This window comes from Pseudopipra pipra, chromosome 7, assembly GCF_036250125.1.
Source record: "Pseudopipra pipra isolate bDixPip1 chromosome 7, bDixPip1.hap1, whole genome shotgun sequence".
In the NCBI taxonomy this organism is placed as follows: domain Eukaryota; kingdom Metazoa; phylum Chordata; class Aves; order Passeriformes; family Pipridae; genus Pseudopipra; species Pseudopipra pipra.
Window position 1 is genome coordinate 14,712,138 of NC_087555.1, and position 24,397 is coordinate 14,736,534.

The 24,397-nt window shown below is 37.3% G+C and overlaps 1 protein-coding gene across 1 annotated transcript in view; it reads left to right on the top strand.

Moving 5' to 3' along the window:
• Nucleotides 1-2,039: 2,039 nt before the first annotated feature.
• The window catches only part of PDE1A (phosphodiesterase 1A), a 148,101-nt gene continuing 125,743 nt past the window's right edge, over nucleotides 2,040-24,397 (top strand). The window contains 3 exon segments of the mRNA XM_064660678.1: nucleotides 2,040-2,437; nucleotides 2,440-2,482; nucleotides 2,707-2,820. Of these exon segments, the coding sequence (XP_064516748.1) occupies nucleotides 2,416-2,437; nucleotides 2,440-2,482; nucleotides 2,707-2,820 (179 nt within the window). The 5' untranslated portion in view covers nucleotides 2,040-2,415.

Consider the following 24,397-nt stretch of genomic DNA (forward strand, 5'->3'; position numbering starts at 1 on the left):
TTGTTTTAGGTGGTTTGTTTCTCTCTCCTTAGGGACATACAGGACAATTTCTCTGGCAACTTTCTTGACTTTCAAATGCCTTATCTATCTGTTTTTAAGTGTTTCCCGCTCTTTCTTTCATTTTCAGAGATACATTTTCATCCTTCAGTGTCATCTCTGATGGCTTACTTTGTTCATTCTCAGGATAAACCTTTGGGGTGGAGGCAGCTTTCTTTGTCCTTTGCTTAAGCCATGCCAGGTGCTTTTGCTTGTAGGAATTTTTATTATTGCGGTGGCATGGTCCTTCAGGGAGTTTTTGCAATGTTTTTAGTGAAGTTCTGGTGACGTTAGCAGGTGTGTCTCCACTTACAGTGATGTTGTTTGGACAGTTTACCCTTTCCTTCCTTCCTGAAGGATATTGCCTTCTCATACTTTTCTCTGGAAAATCAAAGAAATATTTTTTCAACACTGATTTCCTTGTGAGGGAGAGGGAATAGGTTGCAAACACCACTTTTTTTTTTTTTTTTCATTGTAGAATTAGACGACAAGAGCTGAAAATACTTCATAAGAAAAAAAGAGGCTCTTAAAATTTCCCTCTGTCCCTGGAGGTTTATGTGGTTTCTATAAATACTTAATTTCTTTGCGTTGCTTCAGATATTTGACACTTAAAAGTCAGGGAAGAGCCCAGATTCATGTGAGATGTTCTCATTAATTATTCCATGGAAGGATATTTATACTTTTTCTTACAAACTTTGTTTGTATTCCACACAGAACAGGAGTGGAAAGTATGGAAGTTTTTAAGTGGTTCAAAGATACTACTGCTGCCTTTGACCAAATAACTGCCTTAGAGTTTTTGAAAAAACGTGTTTGTGTTTCTTCATTGTTGTCTTATGATGCTGTTTAAAAACTGTGATTTCGCTCTTCCAGTGACTGTTTTTTGGATATTGTTAATGAATTTTATGGGACTGACTCTTGAGTGTCAGAGTCAGGAATAATGCAGTGAAAGTCCATGAATTAATAGCAGTTTAAAATTATGTATGTGTTAAACCCATAGTAGTGGGCATGTTTAATTATTCACCTGAAATCATCGTACAAAAGATGCTTCTCAAACTGGTTTGTAAATTTCATAGGGTGTATTTTATCTCTATAATGTACATAAAAGATGTCCTAGAGAAAGAAAATTGATTAGGAAATTCTGGAGTGCTAGGATTATTTCAAAGCAGTGAGATTCTTTTTTATTTTTTCTCTAAGAACCTCAGTACTTAGTAGTATTATCCATTTCTGCCAATTGCATCAAATGGAAACCTCTCATCATCTCACATTGTTGTAAAATTTAACAGAGATAAAGCAGTTTAGTTCAAGCCATATCGAGATATCCATCCCTTACCCTTAGGCTCATTCCAGTCACCATCTGAGGATGCTCATCCTCACTTTTCCATCGTGGACCCAAAGCTCCTTTTCCCAACTGGCAGTGGCACCAGTAGCTGACAAAGCTCAGACATATTTACTCCCACTTGGCGCACTCCTCTTTGCCTGGCTTCTTGCACAGCTCTTAGTCTGATTGAAACAAACATGATCACTGAGATAAGTCTGGATATATTTGATTATTTGGCTGCTGCTTCAGAAATGAAGATTGTTACTGACTCACCGAACAAGACAGGTGCTATTTACAGAGTGGAGAAGCTGCTCTGCAAACCCAAGTCTGTGACTGAGCAAGCAGCAAAGAAATCCTCTCCTTTGCCCTCTCCAAACCCGGACTTTGGCTGTACAGCTTCTTAGGTTTGCATTTGAAAGGCAGAGCAGGCAATCTGCTGCACGACTGATGTACTGATTAGCCCTCAACCCTTTTGCTGTTTGCATGCACTGAATTGTTTTTCTGCTGGCAGACACACAGAGTTCAGCATCAGATTTTGACACACATGCTGCTGTCCCGACGGATTCACAGAGCGGGCTGTGTTGCAGCTGCTGCATTTTCCACCAGTTAAATTGACAGTTACCTACTGTGTGGAGTTGCTAGGAGAAGGTGAACAGTCATCATTACAGCATATTCCTTCAATAACCTGTAGCGCTCTCTGATTTCTCTTCTGCAGGGATTTATATATGTCTTTGCTGCAGACTTAGCATTTGTACAGTCATATTTTTTTTGAGAGGCTGCTAGATATTTATTCACTAAGAAACAATTCAGGATCAACTAAAGAGAGGAAAGCTCTGGCATTCGAACATATACTCTTTTTGTAGGGTGATGTGGCTGATACTGGCTTCTACCATCTGCTTTCCTATTGCAGCCTGTTTCTCCAACCTGCAGAGCAGAAACCAGCCTTTCTTTCCTTCTGGATTGTTAAAGCCATTCACATTTCTCCTTCATGGCAATGAATCATAGTCCGTTTTAAGGAATCTTTTGTGCCGCTGTGTGTATTCCTACAGCAGGAAAAGTGCATGAGAAAGGAGCTTGAGCAGCCAGTAGTATAGTAGCTGGCTCACCCGTATGGATTAGACTCGTGAGGTCAGAGGAGCTGTGTGTACTTGCTCTGTGCTTGGGGGGGAAGAGTGGATCTGTCTGTCAGTGAATAGCAATTCAGGCAGGATCGTCCCTCAGCTGTTGTAATTCTGATGTGTTTTGATATGACAGCAGCTACTGTCTAACATGCGTGGATCTTCTGAAATTTGTAGTGGACTAAAGACTGCTTTTACTTGCTGCTGAGCCTGACTGTAACTGTATCGCTGTAGGACAATAACGATGGGGGCTCGAGCGACTGAAACAACTCGGGAACTGGAAAGCGCCTCTGCAAAGTATCAAATAGGAGGACATGCAGAGAAAATGTGGCAACGGCTCAAAGGAATGTGAGTAGCTTTTCTCCTTGGCTTTTGTTCTGTTCCTTGGGAAAGATAGTTTTCTTCTGTTTGTTAAAATGACCAATTAGCAAATGGGAGAGTTATTTTTAAGCGGTGAAGAGTATTTGCTCTCATAATGCAGTACATCGTTCTCATTTACAATGGTACTTAGAATTAATGTCAGACTGTATAAGGTTCAGCCACCTCATTTAAAAGATGTATAACTAATGAGAGTTATTATCCAAATTAAAATGCAGGTAGGTCCTTTCAGGTTAACACTTCCATAGCTCTGATATGATTTTGTAAATGTTATCTTCAGAATCAGCATTTCTGGAACTGTTTCATCATTCCTGTCAGTATGTATGGGTAAGTAAATTACTGCAATTCTATAGGACGTATTGGTACCTTGCCTTTTGAGAGTGCCAGTAAAGAAGTCCATATTAAAAGGTGCTTAGCTATTAGGAGGTTGCTGTGTCTCTGGATTTTTGTCAATTATTTTGGTGTTCACTAATGCTAGAAACTGATTGAAGGACTATTTGAACGGACCACTTATGCACCTGCTGTGTCTAATCCACTCCTCTCAAATGCAGTTTTCACTGTAGACTTTTGAATCAGTAAATAAATATCTGCAGGCTGTTGGAGAGAAACTCTGTCAAACTAGTGTATCCTAAATCCCTCAAACTTCGACACCTTCTTTTAGGTATTTGCCTGATTTTTGCTCTGAAAACTGATGTTAGGATGTTACAAATAAATCCATGTTACATTTGTTACTTTGGAAGCAAGGAAATGGCACTCCTATTTTTGCTGGAAAGATTTGAAATACTGGGTTTCTCAAGGTATTCCACAGATGCTATATAGTGCCTCTGCTGCTGAAGGTAAACAGGTTATTTACAGTGCCGAGGATTATGATGCATTGGCTATGGCACTGCTTGTTTCCCCCCTGCATTGGGTAGAAATTCAGAGTGGCTGTGGGGAAGGGGGTTTCCACCATCTCCTTTCTTTCAAGAGGAATTGGTTTGCTCCATTGGAAAGTCACTTTTCAGTTATGGCCAGGAGTTTATCATGTCTTCTCTGTGATATGCTTTTGAATATTTTCTCACACTTTGGGAACAATTTTTCCACTAGAAACCCCAAAATGCACAAAGCAGAGCAAATATTTTGATCATTTGCTGATGCCACACATTTTGCCTCTGAGTTTCCCCTGCTGGAGACCTCCATCAGTTTGTGCAGATTTCCATTTGTGTAGGGTCTAAGCTACTGCATTTTTTTGTTCTATAAGTTCTCTGTTATCACTGGACTCTTGAGTCGAAACATTTCCTTTCATCTGCCTCTGGGATGGTAGCATTAAACTAATGTAATAACTAAACTACACTAATGTAAATAACTAAACATTAATGATACTCAGTATAAGAGCTTCAGGAAATAAGGTTCATTCATTAGAAGTAGTTAAAACAATATATGCAGCCCTACAGCCAAAGTCTGTGTTCTGTATGATAAGTAAAAATCCAACTCGATTTTCTTTACATTGCAATTGCAGCAATGCTGCAATCAAAGACATTATCTGGCAGAGAAGATAGTAATTTGAATTTCATCACTTTACCCCTAGCATTGGTACTGATTTTGTTGATACCTGAGTGGGTAAAACACAAGCACGCTGAAACAAGACTTAGTTGTGAAAATGAGTCGTGTATGTTTCTGTCTTGACTGTAGCTTCTGGTCTTTGAATTAAATATTTTCAGTATGCAGACTGAAAGCTTCTAATGTTTTGTACTTCATGGAAAGAGAAAAAAAACAAATAATGAGGGACTGCTAAATAATTTACATAATACTGTGGCTTTTATAATTCTTTGTTGTGCAGAGGAGTAAAAACAAAAGCCATTCAAGCCACTGCAGGAATTCCAGCTGCCTGACTGAAGGGGAGTGTTGTACACCTTCCACTTCAGAAGACACCTTGTCACAGCCTGGCCAAGGGAGACTCCTCAGGCCATTTAATGCTACTGATTACACCTTTTCTCCCTCAATCTTTTATTCTCTATTGGATGGAATCTTACTATGGACAGTAACTAAATCTCCAACTTAAATGTATTTTGGTGTCAAGAGGACTAGAAGATCTGCTGCCTAGGAGAGTTTGTCTTCACATGCTGATAGAGCATGGTAGGGAGGTCAGAAAGAGAAGCAGTTCTTTAAAGAATTTTGGTTCAGAAAGCAGAAAACCAGACATGAAGCAGAGCTCTTTATGCTTACTGACCTTGCAGGGTTTGGTATTCTTCTTCTGCAGGTAGACTTGACTTAATTCTGTATTGTTCCTCATTGTGTGAAACTGCCTGTTTGTGGTATATGTTGTCTGTCTGACAATTCACTCAATGTTAACACAGCACTGTCAGACATCTCCTGCCATCTTATTTTATTTTGCAAGTAGACATCTTTACAAGTAGCTTCTTGTATCCCTCTCACTGTCAAACATAATGTTAGCGGTGGGTTCCATTTCTGAGCTTTAAATTCATTAGTGAAAAAATGGTTTTCATAGATAAGCATATTTGCTAGAATTGTCTCTGAGAAGCTAGAAAATCTCTGAAAGGAAAAATTTAAAATCCAAGGTCCCAAGAGTTTGGGAAATTGGAGTTCACATGTGGCTAGTATAGGCTAGTTTATGAAATTTTTACTGATTTAAAGAGAATATGTGTTATTGCTGTCACTGGTTAAAACTAATTTGTGCTAACTTGGATGGCAAAAGGGATCTGAAGAAAAGCATAAGCTTCTTTCCTTACCTTCTTCCCTTTCTTTTACACCATATCCAACATAATAGACCCCAACTGCTGCAGAAAGGAGAGTCTAAACTTTTAGACACTAAAAGAGATGTACTTGTGGACCCAGTTTGTTGATCCTGCAATGCTGCAGTGGCAAACTGCACACATACACATTTTGTAGAGACAAAAGGGGCATTAGTCATTGATTTGAGGAAATTTGGCTTGATGTCAAGGAAAGTAGAGAAATGGCTTCCTCCTCAATGCTGAATTATCAGAAGAGAGAATTCTTTTAAAGGCATCAAATGGAATCCAGATTAGCAAAATGTACCAGAACACCCAGTCATTCTTTCACTAAGTCTGTGGATACTGGTGTAAGAGCTATAGAACAGTTTCCAGAACCAGATATGACAAAGAGGTCTTTCCATTCTTTTTCCAGGTTTCTTGTTCCAATTTTATTTTATACAGTATTTGATGTTTGTGTTTACTTATTGCCCTTTTTTCTATGCTCTATTTACCTAAACTGTGATAGTTTAGTAAAGGTTAATTGAAGAGATTATCATTATCAAAAATTAACATATTATGATATAAAGATTTATAAGTTTGTGAGTACTGAACAAATGAAAAGAGAAGAGGTAGAATTACAGGTGGATAACTACGATAAAAAATAGCAGGACAGATTGTCACTTACTGCTAGCTACATCAGGAACAAATGGATATATATATTTCAAGTAATTCTTGTAATTTGGCCTATTTTTACTTTTTTTTTTTTTAATGTGAAAACTTTTCTTTAAAGGAAAATCATAAACTCTTAAAAGTCGTCCAAATGACAAATATGTCTAAGAGGACTTTAAGCAAAACTAAAGTTGATTTCAGAAATGCTCTGAACAGAAAATTGAGGAAATTATATAATGAGATATCTGTTGATTGATATGTGTTTCGTTAGTGCTATAATTACAGTAAGAATAGTTTAATTATAAATTGTGAACAGCTTTTTTTGATTCTAAAACCAAAGTCTGTTTCTGCACCTGAGTAGTCAGGTAAACAATTTATAATTACAATTTTGTAACTTATAAATATGTATCTAATTACATGTATAATATGAAATATTTTAGAATTTTCAATAAGTCCAGATATTTTAGCTACTTAGTATTAGCAATTTAGAGAACTCTTTAACCAGTCATATTAGAATACTGATATTTTTTTGCTTATTAGAAAGGTATTATCGTGTACAGGAGGTATAGAATTAATTTTCAGGTTCATACTAATTTTTTTCTGCAATTTCTGGCATGTTCCAGTGCTGTTGATGGATTAGAGTAAATGCTAGTCCTCCAATTTACTGTGGGTAGGTGAATTGCTGTGCTCATAGAAAGCTCTACTAGGAATGATTACAGATTTAAGAAGTGGTGCAGAAACCATAATTTGCCTATGATATCAGTAAGAACAGTAGCAGAACGTCTTTACAGGTCTCATGGTCTGCAAATAATACAATAAAATATTGAAATTCCCTATTAGAGCTTTAAATGAACATGTACATACACCCCTGACATATGTGTCCAATTGAGTTAAGTATTGTATCTTAGTGCAATGTGAAAGAGATTAAAGATAACATTTTATGAATCTGACTGCTAAACTGCAATTAAATGATCTCAAACTTCTGTATTCTGTATTTTTGTTTAGCTTAGACTTCTGACTCTACGTATGCTACATCCAACACTTTTAAAATTTCCTGAGATATGCTTACTGTGACTATTTACCTTATAAGTGTTCTGTTCAGATTTCTGCCTAGAAAGAGATTGTGTATAGTTGACTGCGCAAATAATTTCTTTCCTCCTATTTTGAACTCCTGTCAGCTCCTTGTGCAGGGGCCCTTGTTTGCCCTGCAGACTGGCGAATTATTATAAACATTTCTTTCAAAAACTTCATTCTCCAGTTTAGCTGTTGCATGTTGAAGCTTGCCACAGTTCCTGAGAGCTAATGGTCAAAAATTTAGAATTCATACTGCCCTCCCCCATATAACTCCCAGATTCTGCTCCACCTCCATAACAGAGTGAAGTCAAAATACCTGGATAGGAGAGAAAAAAAGCCTTTTCTCTTGCTAATTATATAGAGTTAGAAAAATGCAAATGCCTAAATACTGAAATTACACAGTTACCAGTGGAAGTTGTAATAAAAATAGGCATTCATTTCATACTTTTGAAAGGCAAACATAACCTCAGGTTTATCAAAATTGCATCTGACAGTTTTCCTGTAAGATGTCAAAATAATCATTCAGGAGTGAACCCATTTAGTACAGTTCCAATTTGTTTGTGTTTGCCATCAGATCTGGTTTACTTTTGGTATCATCTCTGGAGTAGGGCTAGAACAAAACCATTGCAATTATTTCTGCTGCCATTTACTGGAGACTATTTCACAACTAGGGCTGCAAAAAAGGTTTGAGATCTACTATGGAAGTGAGTCCTACACTGCTTTTGTATTGTTGTATCTAACCTGTAAGTTTTACTTTTGTCAATGCCCCCACCACCCAAGACATCCAGAGCCTTCCAAAAGGAAGGAAAATTAACCAACCCATCAACCCACCAAGGACCAAAAGGGCTAAGCTTGAGGCACAGACTGCAGAGTGATGGAGTACTTTACTCATTCTCTGGTGACAGCAGGTATTTGGTAGCATTTTTGTTTTTCCTTTACTGCCTTCCCGTACAATTTCATGATGTACTTGAGATCATCAATGCAATATATGGAACTTTTAAAACAAGGCCTCGTAAAAAGGAGCTATAGAGGCAGTCAGAACTTACTATGAAGTCAATCCTTTAATTTTGCCAGGGAGGTGGGGAAAACTGAGCAGTTGTGACTAAAAGAAGAGATAACTGCACTCTGCTATGGTTAAGGGAAGCTAAACAGAAATTGAGTACATCAGTTATAAAGTTACAGCTGACAATGAAATGACTCAGTTTTCACAGTCCATAAAGCTTTGCAATTAGTCAGGCAGTGTTGCAGACCGAAGAAGCCAGACTTCTCCCCGACCTCTCTTTTAGAAAGCTGCTTAGGCTTGTAAAGAACTACATTCAGTTTCTGTTAAAGGATGCTGCTGGTTACAGCACAGTCATAGACACACATTTCCTGAACACATATATGCAAGGAATAGTGATCTTAAAGAACTATGTGACTTGCTCCTTAAAGTTTGTGGGATGCTGACTGTTTGCCAGCATATGTAATTCCATAAGTGAAGTCAAATACTGTTAAAATGACGTTGCATTTATTCTTGTGGATTCTGCTGGAAAAGTGATTGCTAGAGAGATTTTCTGTGAGCTGAGGGAGTTTGTCGGATGCAGGGTCCCTAAAAGATGACCTTTTCCAGCAGCCATCATGGATTAAGTTGTTCCCCATGACTCATTCGTGCCTCCTAACTCTCATTGCTGCCTCCATGCTCGCTCTTAGCTGTTTCAGGATGACTGGTTTTCATGCCATTTCTTCTATGGAAAAAAACAGCAATAAGTTTTTTTCTTCCCCTACTATAAATTTAAACCTCATCAATTCCTAGGTTGGATTCCTTCTGTGTTTTCGTACCTAGTTGCATCCTTAAAATGGAGGAAGTTGTCTGAGGATGGGACTACCTGAAGTGAAAGGAGAGGGTCCTGGTTCAGCAGCTCTCTAACGAAACAATTGTAGTCTTGAATCTGTCATGTTTTAAGTCCTTGATTCTGTGATACTGTAAATCCAGCATTAGGGTACCTGGTATTGTATCAAAACATGACAGAAAATGTTGATCCAATATGAACTTTTGAGGGTTCAATTTTGTTCCAGTATTCTTGAAATGTTAACTTTGAAATAGCAAGTTTTATGAAGATCAAGTACTACCCATGTCACTCGAGCTTTATGGTGCTTCTGTAGCCTCTAGAAAGCTGGCCTGAAAGAATGCCAATCTAAACACCCGTGTGGTGTACTTTGGCTAATTCAAGACCATTGTAATCATGTATTGGCACCCCAGCTGAATCAGTTAAGCACTGCTAGGTAATCTGTAACTAGCAGTTACAGAACTGTAATCTAATCCCCCAGGCCTATTGTTTGCCTTTGCTGTATAAAGCTCTTTGTCACCACTGGCAATACTTTGGGTGTCTGCAAATCGGAAAAATGGTGAAAAGTGCTTTATTAAAACTGTTATTCTTCTTGATGTGAATGCCCTGAGAATGAGTACTCATGAGCTGCCATTGTGCTGTTGTGGTCTGTACCTGAAGCTGGACCATAATGAGGTTTACTATGGGTTCTTCTGAATGAGTATGAGAAGTAATGCTCATCTGAGTCAGTGTCATAAAATGACAAAATTACTTGTCTGTTTTATAATTTAGGCAAATACATTTGATTTTAGGCCTTCCAGAGAAACCACTATACCTTGCTGGAGAACACTAAAATGAGACGTATGTTAAAGCTTTGCTTTTTCCAGAATTAGAAGTTCTACAAATATCCCTCCGATGTTTAAAAAAGATTAAGAAAGAAAAGAGAAAAAGAAATGTGCTTTTTCTTGTCTTCCTCACTGATTTCATGGCTGATGCATGATGGCACGAGTAAATTTTTGTAATCGTTATTATTTAGCATTTTTGTCTGATTTTGTTGCTATTTATTTAGTGAGTTTTTTTGAATTAGAGACTGTTGAATTCCAGCAGTTCAACCTTCCAAGCATAATGTAGATATTATTTGAAGCAGTGTTATTTAACAGGGAGTGATCTAAAGGAAGATGTTTGTCTATGCAAGTGCTTATGCTCCATTATCTATTGTTTGACATTGGCTGCAGTTTGTTTGACCCAACCATTCTCCAGACTTTTGGCGCCCCCAGGAAAACAAGTAGCAACCATAAATATTATACAGACATTTAATTGTTGTGAATTTCTCTGATAAATAGTGTTTGGAGGCAGTTGCATTTGAATCATTCACTGTTAGTGTAATTTACGCCAGAAAGACACTAAGAAACCAAGTACTGGGTAGAATTTACTTCTTTCTTTAGTTCATCTACAATACTGAACTATTCTTCTGCCTGGAAAATTTGAAATTAAATTAATTTTTTTTTCTTTTTCTTCTGTGTTGTCTGCAGAATTTATTGAAGAATTAATGTCTAACATTATGCTTAACTGCAGTTAAATGTTTTGTATTTTTATTTACTGTTTGTTTTGAATAGTTTAGTTTTTGTTTTGTTTTTATTTTGTGATAAAATAAAACAAAAATATCAAACACCACTTAGTCTAATTCAGTAGCTTTTTTTCCCCTTTTTACTGGAGGCTTGACGAAGGTTTGATTTTCTTTTCCTCTCAACGGAAGATTTTTATTAATATCACTGTATTTCCTAACCTCAAATATATTCATTTAAGATAACTGAGGCACCTGTTTGGCAGAGATGGCAAACATACCAGACTCAGCTGGAGCTGCAAATTGTTGTCCCTTTTGGACAGTCCCTTTTTATCATCAGTGTGTTATTTTCTGATGCACAGGCAACTGCACTGCAAAAAGCATTACATCATTGGCACTAATTTCCATTAGGGTGGGCTGGAATGCAGAATTCCTGCTCTGAAGAAAACTAAATACTTTCAAAAAACCCTTGAAAAAGGCCCCCAAGATTAAATATTCAGAAAAATGAGTATCCTGAAATTTCTTTTAAAAATTTTGAATAAATATTTCTTTCTGAATTTTTCTACTTCCAATACCTTAAAGTGAGGTGCCAACCACCTCATTATTTGAGAACCGGTTGTCCTAGTCCCTGTGCTGCCAAAGATGACGTGGGAGCACAGCTCTGAGCAACACAGAGGAATAGTTGCCTATAGTCAGGAAATCTCCAAGATCCATATAATTTTATAAGCAAAGTAAGCTGTGCATGAAATCTGAAATTTCCCATTGGAGAAGTTCAATTTGGAAATTACTGACCAACTCTGATTTACTTATTTTCAACTTAACAAGAAGCCATTGGATTTCATAGGTAATTGAAAATTAGATGTTTCTCACAGAAAACTGCTAAAGTATCAGAGAAGGTTTTATGTTTCAGTAGCTACCAAGACACCTTCACCAACCATCATGTCATTAGTTTACAAAACAGGTTTATGAGATAGTCCTATAGCAGTTATGGCAGTAAGATGGAGGTAGCCTTCTTCCTGCCATATACTGCTGTGACAAGGAAACTCTTTTAGTATTATATCTCTCTTGAACAGACATTATAAGTCTTCAATCTAAATAATTAGACCAAAGATGAGACTTCAAATTAATTTATCTGGAGTATTTTAAATTTATGTCTCCCTCTCTCCGTGTAATGGATTTCTTTTATGCTTTTAACAGTGGCCCATTATTACATGGCACTGGAAGTGCCATGTAATAATGTTTTTTCCTGATGTCTCCATCACAGAGACTATTCAAACCTGTCTGTCTTGATTTATTGAGTGAAACAGTACACTTACTTCTAGAAGGAAAACTGCAATCATTAGATGATTGGAAGCATTACTTATAGTGCTGGGAGTATATGTGAAAGAAGTGAAAAGAATTTTTACTCTTAAAAATAAGTCTATCTCTACTGGATATTTTTTGATTGATGTAAATTTTGTTCCTAACTTAAAATGTGGTAAATAGAAATTTGGCTTATTCGGGCCTTTTGACTTTGAAGTTCCTTTCTAAGCAGATTGATTTAATATTGCTTGTTTCTCTAGAAATATTAAAAAATATTTGTCAAAGACATGTCAAAATGAAAGATGGTAATAACATACACATGTAAATAGTTTAGTGATAACTGTGAGGAAGCTTTGCTTCCAAGAGAGGAATATTTAATTTTATTTTTGGTTATTATCTTGAGTAGTTCCATTAGCCATTTTCTACTTCATGTGAACCACACATCAAAAAGAGATTCCTTCTCCACTTGATCACTAGAAAATCCTACTGTTCCAGAAATGTTTAAATATGTAATGTGTAGAAGTAACTAGGCATGAAAGTCTTAAAACATTTTGGTTCAATACACTTATGAACCTATATAATTATTCATATTCCTGGTTTTGTAATTTAAAAAGTATGGTGCATACTTAGAGACTTTTTGATAAGAAATAAAAGATTAGTAATATATTTCTCTCCTGTGAAAGAGAAATTGCATTTCCAAGAATGCCAAATGGACAGCTCATGAACACTTATGTTCTAGGCTATATGATTCTTAATTCTGGTTTAATGTATCAAACTTTTCCTTTTCCTTCACCACTAATGTACTGAATGTGGTTCATATGCTGTATGAAACTGAACATTAGCTAGGAGAAAAATGGTTTACCTACTTAGCAGACAGGGACAAAAAGGTTTAAATGTGAATGTAAACCAGCTGCAAGTCTGTTTTAGAGCTGGATACAAGGTAAACACAGGATATAGAGCATCCCAGAAGATTATGAGGGTTTATGAGAGTTTATAGTTCAATCTAAACTTTCTGAGTTACTCCTATCATTGTTAGAGCCAAACCCCAAATTTTTGTTCAAACACTTAGAGCCTTTTAGAAGACTAAATTATGATAGATTTAATACAACTATGTCAATGTGTGTACTCATATCATATAAAAGGAAAAATAAACATGGTATTAGAATTCTTATAGAAAGTCTTACTTTGATTTGATCCTTTAATTGTAACAAACATGACGTAAGATTTTAATATTATCAATTCCTGGAAAAAAAAATTTGGCTCAGGTGGACATAAGCCATATGGAGCCACCACTGTCATCTCTTTTTCTCCCTTGACTTAGTCAGCTTTGACCAGATAAATTCTGGATACTTGAAAGAGTCAACCTTGTCTTAATATGAGGGCATGTTTAACCTTCTAGTACTTTGCTCATCCTCTTTTCTGTAAGAGAAAGGGCTGTATCCAAAATGGTGTTGTATGTAATGTAAAAATGCCCATGTGTTCCCATAGAAGTATGGAAGCAAAATATAGAGTAGATAATGAGTTAATGAAAGTACATAAGTTCCTATGAGTTTTACCTAAGACTTTTAGTTTGAAAGTTCAGAACATTTTCATCATCGGTTCAATGCTGAAATCATCTTGTTGGTTTGGGAGAGAGGACACAGAAGCTGCAGAGTCCTTGAATCATGTTACTACTTAGGGAAACATGGTTATTAATAGAATTTGATTTTTAAATACTTTTCAACCTTTATATGTCAAATGTAATCTCAAATGCACTCTTAGTTTCAATGACCAAGGGAATAGAATGAAACTTTATACTAAAGACATTAGCTTCACAGAGGAAGATTTCAAGAGGAAGATTTCTACCTTTTCTTGAGGAAAAGGTAGAATTCATAGAAGTTTTAGAGATTAACTGTATTCTTTTCATTCCCAGTAATGAAAAACAGTATTGTAGCTTTACATATGGTAACTCTGAATTGAAATAGACTCAAAAAATACTGTGTAAAGCTCTATAATGGCAATGTAAAGTGATAACAGATGTGATTTCTCACACTAAAATGCATTCTTATCATTTGACAATGATTCTCATTATGATGATCCTGTTGGCATGGAACTGAAATTTTTCTACATTGTACAAGCTATATTAAATCTGTCTTTAGCTGGCACCCATGCCTTACTGAAGTTGGCAGAGTACCACATGCATGGGATCAATTCCAGCTTTCTACATGGGCATGAGTACAAAAATCTCCATATGATGCTTCACTTCTGAAAATTAGTTGATGATTTTCACAAAAGGGCTGCTGCATAATGCAGTTCTGTATCTCAGCAAGAAGTACTTCACGGCCCAGCTATGGGTTCTACTTGCCCAGTCATCTGCTTTTATTCAGTCCATTAGGATCTAATAATATTTAAAGGTACTCCAGTTCCTGGCTGTACAGGGGCTTTGTGGTTCATCCTGAAAAGTCTGAGAATCTTGTAGCTTTACAAGACTGCAGTTCAGAGATGTAAGAAAACTTTAGGATCCAAGAATCAGTTTGTTCCTTCAGGTACAACATGTGTTTTTCTACAGATTTTTCTGAAAATGAACAGCATAAAAGAGGTTTGGGTTTTTTGAATGAAGAAAATATAAGATACGTATAGTTTTTGAGGAATAATTAAGATAATACAGTTGATGTTGTACCTATAGAGCATAAAACATAGAACTTCAACCTGTGATTTCTCAGTCAAGTCCATAATCTAATTAGCTTGGTTCTGGTCTCAGTTATACCAGTATAATTGGACGCGATTGAATTATAACACAATAAATGAGACCTCAAAACATATTTACTTTAATGTGACAAAAGAGCACAGTATTTCATGGAAGCAGTGGAATTTGGCTAAGGTTTATTGGTCATTCCTTTTTATGAACACTGGGCTATGTCAAGTATGTTATAATTCTCAGAGTTAGTTGTTACTGAATATTATTCTTATATTCTTAATTGCTGAGTGAACAAAGCACCTGATAGGACAAGAATGATTCCCTGAGGCTTCTCTTCCCCCTCCCCCCCTTTTTTCCCTTTTCCCAAAGGAAAGAAACATGTTTACCTCCCTTTGTCTATCACTTGGCTGCCACTATAGTAGTAACACAGAAACAGATTGCATCAAATTTGCTATTTATTGCTCTGATTTTGGATTTTTGCCACTCTCGCTAATGAGCTATGTTTTTGCAGATAGACAAATTAAGGATGGGCTCCTCAGCTTACATGCATTTGATTGTATCCCAGTTTGTCATTAAATTTATTTTTAACAATAGAATCAGCAGATTGTAGTTTGTATTATGATTATCTCAAACAGATCTCACCATGTTTAATGCAACTGTGAAGCTTTGACTGCAGATGAGGGAAGTTAGGACTTGAAAGAAAAAACAGTTGCACAGCATCATCTAAAATTTTATTTTTGCAGGTTTTTTGTAGTAATTTGGGGAATGGGAACAGGGAAAAGGGAGAGATAGATGGGACAGGGCAATTTTATCTAATACCACTCCCCCTCAAAACAAATAATTACATTGCGTTCCTTTCTAGTGCAGCATTCAGTTAGCATGACAGGCACAAGATTGTGCGGTATTTGGTATAACAGTAGAAATATCCACCAAATTAAATGATGAAGTCTTAAATGTTGTATTTGCATTTTTATGGGTAGCCGAAGGCTTCTCAATATACACTCAGCAGTTCTAAAAGTGTTTAGCAAAAGTTAGAAGTTTTGTTTTTCTCTGCTGAGTTGCCTCGGAGGAAAGTGTCAGAAGCACAAAAGCCTTTGTTGCTTCACTTCATGATTAAATCCAGCCTTCCCCATTGAAAGAACTCTTTTCTTTTGCATTATTACCCTGTTACAAAATGTCTCTTCCCATCACAAATATTTCAGTTTCCCTATGCTTCTCTTCATAATTAACACTGAAAGCCTAAAATTGTGAGTCTAGAAGCTGCCATTTCTTCATGTGTAAAGAATTAAGCTCAGCATTTACACATGTAAAAGAGATGTTTTACTCAGTAAACTATCACTTTACCAAAAGTAGCCTGCTAAGAAGCAAATGTGGGCTACCATTTTTAATTTAATTATCCACTAAGCACCAATGCCTATGTAGGTGATTGCAGCTACCCAGATTGCCTTATCTTTGTAAACGAATTATGAAAGTGAAAATGAGCAAAGGCATTGTCTGAGAAACAATATATTACCAATTGTAGTGATGTGATTATACAGTTATAACACTTCTATTCAGGCCTTTGTACTTCAATGGAATGTAGCTTTTTTCTGTTCACTTTAACACTTTCCTAACAGATTTAGTAAGCTTAAAAGGGTCACATTTATACTGTGGGAAAAATTAACACTAGAAGTTATACCACTTATCTGTGTCAGCTGCAGTTCACGGCTTTGGATTCAGTAACATGTGCTTGCTTCAGTAGTCAGGTTACTTTCTTCTCACTTCTCCAATCTTTTTTGGAAAGAAGAGTTACCTTTAATCCAGATTGTTTGTAGGAATCCAGATAATTTCAAGGATCTGGCTTCTTGGCACAGTGAAATGGATAATGGATGTGGCATGGAGTGGGACTGAACTGTCGCAGCTGGGGTGCAAGTAATAATTCACTGCTGAAACTGGTGTATTGAGAAACAAAATCCCTAAATTGTATGAAAAAGATTTTCCCTCAGTGAAGCTGAAAAACGCGGGGAAATATTACCCCAGTGCTGTTCACAGCAATGCCAGTGCTGAAGCGCTGTTAAAACCTTAAGATTGCTTCCCTCCCCCAGCGCAATCGGAACAATAGAAAACACAGAATCAAAGATGCAGTGTTTTACATTTGCTTTGGCATCATGCTAACTTAATCAAGAATGAACTTGCTTAAGGATTTTTTCCATAGAAATAGGACAACAAGCCGTTCTGGTACCACTCCCAGAGCATGACTCACAAAGAGAAAGCAGCAGAGAAAGAGAGTGGTTTTTTTTCCTTTCATGAAACCATTCACTTACTTACAAGGTTATGCACTTGTTTTTCTTTCTGAGTGGGTTATTTGATTCTTTTCCTATTAATGTTCGAAAAATTAATCTTAAAGGTAGATGACATCAATTTTTTAAAGGTAGATTGTGTCAATATTGATGAAATGGGTTGTCATCCCCATCTATTTTTGCTTAAAGATGCATGCTACATTCTTTCTGTGTTTAGTCACTTTAATACAATGTGAAATCCTGACATGATTGCAAGTTCTCTTGACTCCTTACAAAATGAGTTTGTTCTAGCAAAACAGACCTAATGATACCAATAAATTTTCTCTCAACATTCATTCATTAGCATTACAAAGTATTGTGATACACAAGACTTCTCTTGATGCTCCTTACTCAAGCTAAACCCAAAGCCAAGCTTTTCACTTAATGTTTTTTAATAGTCACCTTCTAAAAAATATACTGAAATATATGCCCAGACTACCCTCCACTAAAAAACTGATCAGCATTTTTTATCCTACTTGTTACAGAGTTATAAGGTTGCAAAGTCCTGAACTCATATTTAGTTGCAGTTACTTGGTAAAATTATTCCATGTTCATTGTTCCACCTTCTTGTTTTTTTGTCTACTGTAGCTCATTTTCACAGCGTGGGTGAGATTGGAAGGGACCACAGTGGGTCATCTGGTGCAACCTCCCTGCTCAAGCCAGAGCACTTGGCACAGGATTATGTCCAGACAGTTCTTGAATATCTCCACCGAGGGAGACTCCACAACCTCTCTCGGCAATCTGTTCCAGTGCTCAGTCACCCACACAGTAAAGAAGTTCTTCCTCATACTCAAGGTGGAACTTCCTGTGCACCAGTTTCTGCCTGTTGCCTCTTGTGCTATTGCTTGACACCACTAAGAAGAGCCTGGCTTCATCCTCTTGGCCCCCTTCCTTCAGATGCTTGTATACATTGACAGGGTCTCCTCTCAGTCATCTCTTCTCAAGGCTGAACAGGCCCAACTGCATCAGTGTTTCCTCTTAAAAGAGATGCTCTAGTCCCTTAATAATCTTTGTAGCCCTCTGATGGACCTGCTCCAGGAGCTCCATGTCTCTTTTGTACTGAGGAGCCCAGAACTGTACACAGCATTCCAGCTGAGTAGGATCGACTTCCTCAACCTGCTGGCAATGCTCTTCCTAATGCACCTTGGGATACCATTGACATTCTTGTCCACAAGGATTCACTGCTGGCTCATGGACAGCTTGTCCACCAGGACCCCCAGTTCCTTCTCTGCAGAGCTGATTTCCAGCAGGTTGGACCCCAACCCGTATTGGTGCATGGGGTTGTTCTTCCCCAGGTGCAGGACCCTGCATTTGCCATTGTTGAATTTCCAAAGGTTCCTCTCTGCTCATCCCTCCAACCTATCAGGGTCCTGCTGAAGGGCTGCACAGCATCTGGGCCATCGATCCCACCTTTGTGTCCACAGCAAACTTGCTGAGGAGGCATCTGCCCCCTTCATCCACCTCACTGATGAATAAGTTAAACAATACTGGGCCCAGCAGCAAACTGGAGGAACACCATTAGTGACAGGCCTCCAACTAGACCCTGTGCCAATGATTACAACCCTCTGGGATCTGCTGTTCAGCCAGTTCTCAATCCACCCCACTGTCCACTTATCCAGTCCCCACTTCTTGAGTTTGCATATGAGAGCTATAGCTGAGGGCTGCATACTCTAGATAATTCCTGTACCTGCAATGTCAAGATTGATTTCTGTGCTAGGTTTTCATCTTAAAGGGACTTACAATTCTTTTTTTTTTTTTTTTCATCTCAAGTGTAGCAAAACCAAATCACTTGACGAGAAAGTTATATTGAATTCTCTTCATCTCTACTCCTGCTCATCTCTGCACTTTTGGATTATTCAGTGTTTCCCTGATATATACCTGCATGACAGCTCATTTTTCTGGACTAACTTCTGAGGCCTCTGAAATCCAGAGTCAACTGATTAAAAGCTAAAATCTCTATCCCGAAAGAAATGTTAAATTTTATAGACTTCTTACCAGATTGTAAACTGTTTCAAGATGGGGAAATTCATGCATCTTTTTCTTATGTGTTATGCAATCAGTTAATCTGGGAACTCAGTAAGAACCCCAGACAAATGGCTATTGATTTGTTCAGGTGATTTATTGTAATGGGACCTGCCCAAGTCCACCCTGCATGAGAGCGTTATCTTGTTAAAGATGACGATATGCAGGGAGAGCAAGTTCTGAAACCTCTCCTCATGCTCTTCCAGCCTACAAAGAAAGATTCTGGATAGTGGCCAGACTTGGAAAGTAGCTCTACAGGGTTCACAAAAATAGTGTTTTCGTCTGAGATTTCCTGATCTGCTTATAAAGACAGTCTTGCAATAGGGAGTTTTTGTAGTGGGTATATGTGGGTGTACCACAACCTTCCACCCTCTGCATACTCACATAGACTTACATCTCATTATTGTCTAGCTATTAGTTGTATGTGTCTGTGAACAATGATGGCTTCAAGTACTAAGCTGTCAATATGACTTTCCCAGATGAACATCTGAGTAGGCGTAAATGTCATGATAAGCATGCTGCCTTCATGTATCACAGAAAGTTATGATCTCCTTTTTGCTGATTCTTATGTAACTATACTTTTGGCTGATAGAATGAATACTTAATATTTTTTATAGTCAGCTGTATTGAACATATATATGTGAAAATTCCTTTTACTAATAGTGATATTTTTCCTTCAAAATACTTGTCAAATCTGACCAATAGTCTTTCACATATTCTTACTTAGGTGAACTGGAATGCTTTAGAGAATTTAGGTATGCAAGGGTTGGATACACCAATATCAGTTCAAGTCACCAACACCAAATGGCTCTCAGAAACCGCGGAGAAAGAAATTAATTGGATACTTTCTTTTACCTAACAAAATGTAAGGGTAATCTTTAGTGGTAACATCACTACATGCCATTGCTAAACATGTATCTGAGGGGCTGGACTCATCTAAACTTTTGGAAAGCTATAATTAATTTAAAATACACTATTTTATTTGGATTTTTTCTCTGAGTTTTCCAAATTGAAATACTGTTAGATCTATAATAAATAGTGCAAAACTAATAAAAAAATATGGCATGAAATTGATACTTTTGAAAAATTGGAAACTAAAAAGGCATCAAAAGTAGAGCAGTGCAGTCTCCACATTTAAGATAGGTATTGTTAATACAAAATATCACAGAAAGACATTTTGTAGCAAAAAAAAAGTACAATCATTAAGCTCCTGTAAAAGAGCGTATTATTATTATTTACAGTACAGCATGTAAAAACATTTTAGAGTTTCCTGGGCAGTATTGTCTGGGCTTTTTAGGTTCAAGGCTGCTTGTGTGGCTCTTAGGCTGCACTGTTAGTCGTGCTTCTTCCTGGGAATCAAAGTCTGACAAATGTGATGAAATGCAGAATACCGATAAACGGAAAAGGAAACCAAACCCAGAACTTAAATGCAAGATGTTTGGGCAATTCATATGTGAATGTACAGCCTGCCAGTACTCATTTTGTTTAGCATTTACTGCTATGGCAAGCAGACACTTTTAAAAGAAGTTCTTTATTGTAGTTTTGTGGGATTTTTGTGCCGGGGTCAGGAGCAGATGCTTGAACTTTCTAATCTCTTGTTAGACTAGTGCATGGAAAAATCAAGCAATGCTGCCTGCTACTTTCAAACCTTTCAGAGACCTTATTTTCAGTGGCAGTCGCAGAACGTAAGTGTGAAAATTTTTAAACCAAATGTTCACCAGACATCTCTCAGTGTTCATGCGATCCTCAGTGCTCAAAGGCTTTCAGAAAAAGCATGGAGAGGAAGGTATATCTTATATCTTATTCCTTTTTAAAAGATACTGCTGCTTTTACTTGTAAATTAATGCAATAATTGTATAAAATAGAAAATGCTTCTTTGCTTTTATAAACACTGTTTCCTTGGTCTACCTCAGTGAAGAGCATAGCTCTGTGCAGGACATAAGAAACTACGCTCAGGAGTGACTGACAGTTGTTAATTAAATCCCAGATAAAATGGAGAAACGAAGGTTGAACTTTTAGGAAGTAATTAGGGTGTTTCAGTGCCTAGCCCTGAACTTTTGATGGAAACTAAGCAGAGAACTTTAATGGGACTTTTAATAAGACTTTTGATAGTCTCCCCTCAATCTGTAATGCTATTAAGTTCCACCATTACAAGATTCTCCTTGAATAATGGACACAATACTAATTATTTCACTGAAGTATCCATTTATTGCAAAAAAAAAATGTGACTCTGTCTTCTTGCCCCATCTCCTCTTCTTCAGTCCATTTATATGTAACTGGGTCTCTGCAGATCTTTCATCATATCCCATAGCTTAACATTCCTCACAGTTCTTGTTCAGCATTTTTTTTCCTCATGCTTTATTCCAAGTTTCTTCCCCGTACCAGTGTGGAAAGCTTAATATTCTGGCAGTTAAAACAAAGTCTCATTTTTCTGTGAGTCTGTTTTAACCCTTGTTCTGGAAAAAAATGCTGCAGCTTTTTGGGCATATGCCAAAATAAAAGAAAAAGGATAAGTGCCAAGTTCTTAGTTTTAAAGTAAGACCAGCATAAGAGTATGAAATGATTCATCACTTCCTGGCAAGTGAAATTATCACTACAATCACCATTCCCTATCTATTTGCACCCTTTAAAAGGTGCTAAATATTACTGTAAGTTCTGAAAGTTATCATTTCAACTGAATCAACTGAAAAAAATTAGAACATCACAGGTGTGTATTTTAAACAGGAAATGATACTGATCTCCAGGCCTCTAAGAACTGCCTTTCTTACAATAGCCTATAAGAAATATGTTGCATCTGTGTGAAAATGGTATATGCTAAGGTGAGGGTAGTGCCTATACAAAGGAAAATATTTCAGCTGGTTTAGCTATTGTATTTGTCATTGTTGGAAGATGACTGCTCAAATGTGAAACCAGTTTCACCTCTTATCACAGAATCATAGAATATGCTGAGTTGGAAGGGACCCACAAGGATTATTGAGTCAACCCTTAGCGCTGCACAGGACCATCCCTGAGAGTCACACCAGGTGCCTGAGAGTATCATCCAAACCTTTCTTGAACTCTGTCAAGGTTGGTGCTGTGACCACTTCCCTGGGGAGCCTGTTCCAGTGCCCAACCACCCTCTGGGTGAAGAACCCTTTTCTAATATCCAACCTAAACCTCCCCTGACACAACTTTAGGCCATTCCCTTGGGTCCTGTCACTGGGGACCACAGAGAAGAGATCAGTGCCTGCCCCTCCTCTTCCCCTCACAAGGAAGTTGTAACTGCAATGAGGTCTTCCCTTGGTCTCCTCTGCTCCAGGCTTAACAGATCAAGTGACCTCAGCCTCTCCTCATTGGCTTCTCCTCAAGGCCCTTCACCATCTCTGTTGCCCTCCTTTAGATGGTCTCTAAGAGCCTAATATTTTTTTCTTATATTGCAGTGCCCAAAACTGCCACAGTATTAATGGTGAGGCCACACCAATGCTGAGCAGGACAATCCCCTCTCTTGCCTGGCTGGTGATGCTTTGCCTGATGCCTCCCAGGACACAGTTGGCCCTCTTGGCTGCCAGGGCACTGCTGGCTCATACTCAACTTGCCATCAACGAGGACTCCCAGCAATTATTCCTTGCCTAGACTGGGACATTGGAGATACAGTAGTTATGTTTAGTATTCCATTTGCATATTTTTTTATCCATTTTTAAGCAAATCACTTGTAGCTTCACTCCTTTAGGTGCTCTCCGGCAATTATCTATAACCAAAGAATGTTATTTTAACAAGGTAGAGTTGTAATTTCTCTGTATTTTGAACCTTATAAAAATGACTCAAAGCATAATTAATTCTGCCTATAAGTAAACTACTGTGGGATGCATTCTCACCAGTCATTGCTGGAAGTTTAAAACAAAATTCAGACTTGGTAACATATCAATGTACTCATTTCTCACATAACATATGTTGTGAGATCTTTGGGGTAGCAGTGAGATTTTTGTTCTGTTTGTATGGCAACTACACACTGCTGTCTTTATCTACCACTGCAAAATTTGGTAGTATCACAGCAAACAAATGTTTAAAATAAATTGTTTAAAAATTTTACAGTACATGAAAATTTTTTCCAAGTTGTCATGAATGATTGCTGTGTTAGTGAAAAGTCTTTACTTAACAACTAAATGCTATTATTTAGTATTTCAGCATTTATTTTTGCATGTCATCTGAGCTCTGTTCATGCTCAGGGAGGTTAGGCACAAAGAGCTTCCTTTATTTTCCTTATTTTCAGGCATTCAGCTCTAGCTGAAGGTAACCTTGTATTGTTGTGTGTGAGGATCAAAGCCTTCCCAAAATATATCTCATCCTGGAATACTACTAAAAGTGGAGGAATCAAATGTTATGTAACAAAAGAAGTTTTAAGAGTGGCAGAAGGGGAGGAGGAAATTACTTCCATGGAAGTAGTAAGGAATAGAAAAGACCTAATACTCCATAGAACTGATTACTGTGGGAATGGCCAAAACTCACATTATCCTCTAGATTTCTGCTGATTAATTATGTTAGGACAAAACAGCATTTCAAAGCAGGTTTCAGCCTTAGAATGAGTGAATATATTCAGTCTGTCTGGGAGGACTGTGTCAAAGTGTAAATATTTCAGTACTTTTACACCAGGAAAATAAATGGATATTTTGTGTATTGTGATATTCAGACTGGACTAAAGATGTTTTTTAGTAAAAACTAAGATTATGTATATGCAACAAATTACGTGTGATCCTGTGGTTTAGTGAGTCAGCCTGGTCAAGTGCAGTGGCCTTCTTCAAGGTTCTTTAGTATTTCCCACTGTGACTTGAAGGTTTATTTGCATTACTGACTGAGCAAACGTCTGATATCATAGATTGAGTTTGTCAGCAAGCTGGCAGAACATAAGTTTTCCTTTCCTGGCACAGATAACATTAAGAATTTTATCAGGGAATATTATGCAGACTCAAAATCTGTCAAAAATATGAATGACAGTGTGACAGAAACCACCTGTATAGCTCATGATGTTCTTGGATCAAAGTACCAGCAGGAAATTGCTGCAGTATTCCAAATAGTAAGTATGGTTTTGTAACAAAGCAGAAACCTTGAGAACAAGTAGATATTTGCTTTTTGTCACTTTAAAGCAGTTCTTTAAAGCTTATACTAGAGGACATACTGAATTTGTGGCAAGTGCTAGTAAGAAATATTGAGTTACATATCCAGAAATTAACAAGACCTATATGAGGCTGGGGCACCTGATATATGAGGGACAAAAAAGATACTGTTAGATATGACTGCATAGGAAAGGAGTTTCAGAAGAAGATGTTGCTATCAAATCACTAAGATGAAAATTTACTTGATACTGGAAAAGAAAAAGGGGTAGAAAAAAATACCTAGTTCTTGCAAAGACTTTTAGTCCATAAAAATGA